General features: G+C 51.2%; 1 protein-coding gene across 1 annotated transcript in view; it reads right to left on the bottom strand.

Moving 5' to 3' along the window:
- The window catches only part of CACNA1B (calcium voltage-gated channel subunit alpha1 B), a 198,695-nt gene extending 194,704 nt beyond the window's left edge, over positions 1-3,991 (bottom strand). Inside the window, exons 1-2 of the mRNA XM_040460282.1 lie at positions 3,917-3,991; positions 2,525-2,584 (exon numbers count right to left, since the gene is read on the bottom strand). Of these exons, the coding sequence (XP_040316216.1) occupies positions 2,525-2,584; positions 3,917-3,991 (135 nt within the window). The remainder of the gene's footprint in view (positions 1-2,524; positions 2,585-3,916) is intronic.
- Positions 3,992-5,853: the final 1,862 nt, after the last annotated feature.

Below are 5,853 nucleotides of genomic sequence, written 5' to 3'. Positions count from 1 at the left end.
GTCCCCCGCGGCCGGTCGGGGCAGCCAGCCTTCTGGGCTGCGCCTCGGCCCCCGGGTCTCCGGGACGAGCCCAGGGCGGGGGCGGGCGCGGGGATCGTGCGCCGAGTGCGCGTGCCGCCTCGCGCGGGGCCGGGCGCTGGCCAGATGCTGAAGCGAGCAGCTGGGGCCGGGGCCCGGGCGGGGCTGGGCGTCCTCGACGGATGGCCGAGCTGAGGGGCCCTAGCGGCCACCCCCCCCCCCCGCCTTCTCCCCCAGGAGCAGGAGGCGTCAGCAGCCTTGAGGAGCTCCAGCCCAAAGTGCGGAGGGGTCAGGCCCCTGGCTCCCCACGTTTCTTTCCGCACCTCACTCCCCTCGCGGCGGACCACCGGCCTCCTCCAAGAAGACGCTGGCTCCCGGGCCCTCCCCTGCCACCCCTTTCAGAGTCTCTGACATCCTAATAGATATGCTTTCAACTCCCTGGTCTCGGGTTTTCAGGATGCACAACTCCGTCCTGGGGGGGGCCCCCCCACCCCCCAAGCATATCCCAGGCCTTCCTGTCAACACGAATTGAATCAGTTCCGAAATCTCAGTTCAGAGATCCTTTGTTCCACCGTCCACTCAATAAAAACTGAAGAGAGCCTGCTGTGTGCCCTCCACGCATCCATCCATCAGCGGCTCCGAAACACACCTGCTAGACGCCAGGCGCTGGAATCCCAGCTCTGCCTTCCTGGAGCGGACATTCTTACCCAAGGAGTGGCAAACGCTTACTTTGTGCCAGACACTGCTCTACTGCATTCACACACAATTGGTTCATTCGGCTAAGAAGCCTCACTCCTGGTGAGTGACAGAGGGGATAAAGCAAAGGTTGGACACTGTCCCCTTCACCAGTTCATGCACATGCAGCACCCGGGGGCAGTGTTCAAGATGGCAAGTGACAGTGGAAGAGGCTTTTCTACCATCGAGTCAGGGTTGACCTGTCAGGAAATCATCCTCGCATGGACCTGAATGTCGTAGAGAAGTGAGATGTGCCAAGTGAGGTGAGGACAGAGCACAGAGGCCCAGGCTGGCAATCTTGGAGCTGTGCTGATGGAGATATGGGCTCCAGCTTCTGTTCCAAGTGTGATGGGACATCAGAGAAGAGTTCTGAGGAGAGACACCATCGTGACTCCTGTTCTGAAAGAATCCCTCTGTCTGTTGAGTACAGAATAGGCTGCAGGGTTTGGGGTGTGTTTTGCCCAGGATGCATTCAGAAGTTAGCAACTCAAGTCCCAGCTGTGGTTTACACAGTACAGTTTTAGCCTCACCGAATAAAAAGGCATAAAGTATCCCATTTCAGGAACACAAACTCTTTCCATCCTTCCTCCCTCCCATGGTCACAGTGTACGGTTTTTGTCTTCATACTTCTCAAACCTCATGGCCCAAGGTGGCTGCTGTAGCACAAAGCATCCCATCTTTATATCACCATCTCAAATGAAGAAAGAGAAATGTGTAAAAAGGACATCCATTTTTAAAAAATAAACATATAAGAGGGACTGGGTGACTCAGTCAGTTGAGCGTCCAACTCTTGATTTCGCCTCAGGTCATGATCCCAGGGTCGTGGGATCAAGCCCCATGCCAGGTACTGCGCTGAGTGTGGAGCTTGAGATTCTCTATCCTTCTTCCTCTGTCCCTTTCCCCCACTCACTCTTTCTTTCTCTCTCTCTCTCAAAAACAAAAACATACCCTTTTATAACAAAGGAAAGGTTTCTCAGCAGCTCCCCAACAAATTTCTCTTTAAGTTCTATTGGGCAGGGTTGCCTGGGTGGCTCAGTCAGTTAACCGTCTGACTACTGATTTCAGCACAGTTCATGAGATCAAGCCCCGTGGTGGCTCTGGGCTAACAGAACAGAGCCTGCTTGGGTCTCTCTCTCTCTCTCTCTCTCTCTCTCTCTCTCTCTCTGCCCCTCCCCCACTTGTTTTCTGTCTCTCTCTCTCTCTCTCTCTCTCTCTCTCTCTCTCAAAATAAATAAACTTTTTTTAAAAAATTGGGGTCCCTGGGTAGCTCAGTTAAGCATCCGACTTCGGCTCAGGTCATGATCTCATGGTCTGTGAGTTCGAGCCCCGCATCAGGCTCTGTGCTGACAGCTCGGAGCCTGGAGCCTGTTTCCGATTCTGTGTCTCCCTCTCTCTCTGCCCCTCGCCCGTTCATGCTCTGTCCCAAAAATAAATAAACGTTGAAAAAAAATTTTTTTTTTTAAAAAAGAAAGAATTTTGTATCTCACATAAAAGTGGAGATGGTGAGTGGATATTGCAAGGAATGTTCACACGGCAGGTCACAGCTGGAGACACAAATCTGGAAGCCATGTTAATACTTCATGTCTGTCCCTCCTGTTGTCTCTGTCCTGCCCCAGTCGGCTCTGTGCCATGTGCTGGCTGTGTAGACCACACCAGCTCACTCCCTCAACCTCCCACTCCCGGTGGTACTTGGCTGGTGGGGGCGAGGTCAAGGCTTGTATTCCTCCAGCTCCCTCCTGCTGGCTCACCCGGGGTTGGCCATAAGCCTCACCTGCGGGTCCCAGCTCCTGCCATCCCCTTCCGGTGGCCACCGTCCCTCGTTGCTGCCGGCCTGGGAACAATACCGACACCGGTTATTCTCGAGGTTTTGTTAGACCCTGCACAAGTCACAGTAGCCAGTCCTCTAGAGGGGGCCATCCTGCCAGACCACTGCCTGAATCAGAAGTCATCTCTGAGGGAATAAGCAGACGCAGAGAGAAAAGAGCCCTGGGGGAGGGGAGGGAGCTCAGAATCAGGTAGATGAAAAGGAGCCTGAGAAGGTTCGGGAGAGTAGAGTTTCCAGGGCCTTGGGACGAGCGTGTGTCAAGAGAGGGCTTATAGTCACCTGGCAAATTCTGCTGAGCAATCCAGAGAGGTGAAGGACAACATCCAATCGTCAGCAAGACAGAGGCACCTGTTACCTTGATAAAAGCAGTTTCCATAGAAGAGTTAGAAACACCTGAGTGGACTGGATTAAACAGGATGACTCGTGAGGAGCTGCCTACAGCAGGGCACACACCTTGTGCAGCAAGCTGTTGTACGAAGGGGAACAGAGACGACATGAAACACTACAGCTAAAGGAGGTGTGGCACTCAAGGAGTCAGTGTGTTTCTTTCAAGAAGGGGTTGCTATCGGACTTTATGTGCATAATTACTCAACAGAAAGAACAATTGGTGGTGCGGGGAGGGCGTGTTGCCTCCTCCGGGCCAGAGGGCCCAGGACCTGGGAGAGTTCCTTGGTTGTAGCAGAAGGGAAGACAGACCACGGGGCTGAAGGCACAGGAGGGGTGGTAGGTTAACTGGGTGGAGGATGAGGGCTGTCTTCTGATCGCTCTCTTTTCTCACTGAATTAAGAAACAAGATAATCCACAGACAGTGAGAAGGGGCGTTGCAGGTTGAAAGGAGGAGCGGGTTAAAAAGCTCTTCCAGGGGAACGAAAGAGAGAATTCACTGGGAAATGTAGTGGGGCAGGCAGCTCTGAGGCTGAGTGGGGTGCAGAGGGGAGCGTCGTTAGGCTAGGAGGCTGGAGCCTGTTACCTGTTGATGACACTATTCTTCCCCCCCCGCCCCCGGGCCTTCCCTGCACCAGGTCTCAGTGCTTCCTACCCCCCAACGCCCTCCTTTCCTGGCGGGGCTCCCTGGTCCTTCGTCCTCCATCCTACTCACTGGCAAAAGGCCCCACCTTGAACCTCCAGGGGCACCCTCACGAGTCTAGCAGCTGCAGAGGGCCACACACTGGATAGACCTGCATCACCCGCAGTCCCCCAGGACATCCTCAGGGGTCTCCAAGTCCGTCCTGCCCCATGCTTGGCAGCGGTGTTGACGTCATGCTCCGCTGTCCTTGAAACTCGGCCCCCTGCCCACTCTTGGAGGGTAGGAGCCTTGCTCGCCTCCGTCCACCATACCTGGAAGCCCAGCACCTCCTCAGGTACCCCCTTCTTTTTCCCCAACTTCACTGAGATGTCACTGCCAGCGAACATGGTGTAAGTTTGAGGTGTTCGGTGTGATGATTTGACACACGTATATTTTGCAAAATGATTACTAGTCAGGTTGGCTAACACATCTGTCACTTCCCACAGTTACCTTTTCTTTTGTTGTGATAAGAAGGCCTGCGACAGCTGGAAGTTTATACCTTTGGACCAACATCTTCCTGTTGCCCACTTCCCAGCCCTTGGCGGCCGTCATTCCACTCCCTGTTTCTCGGAGTTGAGCTCTTTGAGATTCCACAAGTCGGTGAGACCATACAAAGTTTGTCTTTCTGCATCTGGCTTACTTCCTTCAGCACCGTGCCCTCAAGGATCATCCACGTTGTCAGGGATGGCAGGGTTTCCTTCTTTTTTTATGACTCTGCTCACAATGACATTTCATTGTATGTATGTCTCACATCTTATTATTTATCTGTACATAGAGACTTAGGGTGTTCCCATGTCCTGGCTGTGTGAATAAAGCTGCGGTGAACATAGGGCGCAGACATCTTTCCAAGATCCCAGTTCCATTTCCTTTAGGCTAATACCCAGAAGTGGGATTGCTGGATCATATTGTAATTCTATTTTGAATTTTTTGAGGAACCGCCACACCGTGCTCCACAGCGGCTGCACCATTTTACATTCCCACCAATGGTGCACAGGGCTTCCCCCTTCTCCACCTCCTCACCGGCACCTGTCAGCTCTTGTCTTTTTGATGACGGCCACCCTAATAGTCGTGATACCTCATTGTGCTTCCAGTCTGCATCTTTCTGAGGGTGAGTGTTGTCGAGCAGCTCTTCATGAAATGGTTGGCTATTTGTATGTCATCTTTGGGAAGTCCTTTGCCCATTTTAAAATTAGATTATTTGGGGTTTTTTGTTTGTTGGCTATTGTACATGTTTCCTACATATTTTGGATATTGGCCCCTTATCAGGTATGTGGCCTCCAAATATTTGCCCCACTTTGTGAGCTGACTTTTCATTTTATTGATGGTTTCTTTTGCTGCGCAAAGCTTTTTATTTCATTAAAGATTTTATTTTTTAAGTAACCTCTACACCCCATGTGGGCATGAACCCACAACCCCAAGATCAAGAGTTGCACACCACCGACTGAGCCAGCAGGGCACTGCTCACACAGAAGCTTTTCAGTTTGATGTCCCACTTGTGGATTTGTGCTTTTGTTGCTTCTGCTTTTGGGGTCGTATCTAAAAAATTTTTGCCAAGACCAACGTCGAGGAGATCTTTACCCATGTTTTCTTGGAGTAGTTTTATGATATCAGGTCTTACATTTAAATTTTTAATCCATTTTGAGTTCACTTCTGTGAGTGGTGTAAGATAGGAGTCCAATTTCATCTTTGTGCATGTGAATGTCCAGTTTTTCCAACACAACTTATTGAAAAGACTATCCTTTTTCCGTCGAGTATTCTTGGCTCCCTTGTCAAATATTAGTTGACCGTATATGTGTGGGTTCATTTCTGTGCTCTTGTTTCATTGGTCTATTGTCTGGGTTTTTTTTTTAAGTTTATTTATTTATTTTGAAAGAGATAGAGACAGAGCGCACGAGTGGGGGAGGGGCAGAGAGAGTGGGAGACCGAGAATCCCAAGCAAGCTCCATGCTCTGAGGTCTCAGCACAGAGCCCGACACAGGGCTGGAACCCACGGATCATGATATCATGACCTGAGCCAAGGTCAAGGGTCGCACACTTAACCAACTGAGCCACCCAGGTGCCCCTCTATTGTCTGTTTTTATGCAAGTACCATACTATTTGGATTCGTATAGCCTTGTAATATAGTTTGAAATCAGGAAGTTTGATGCCTCCAAATTTCTTCTTTCTCAAGGTTGCTTTATCTGTTTGGGCTCTTAGATGGCTTTGGATA

Source organism: Herpailurus yagouaroundi, unplaced genomic scaffold (assembly GCF_014898765.1).
Source record: "Herpailurus yagouaroundi ecotype Mexico unplaced genomic scaffold, PumYag 249, whole genome shotgun sequence".
Classification (NCBI taxonomy): domain Eukaryota; kingdom Metazoa; phylum Chordata; class Mammalia; order Carnivora; family Felidae; genus Herpailurus; species Herpailurus yagouaroundi.
This window is presented reverse-complemented; position numbering and strand designations above follow the sequence as displayed.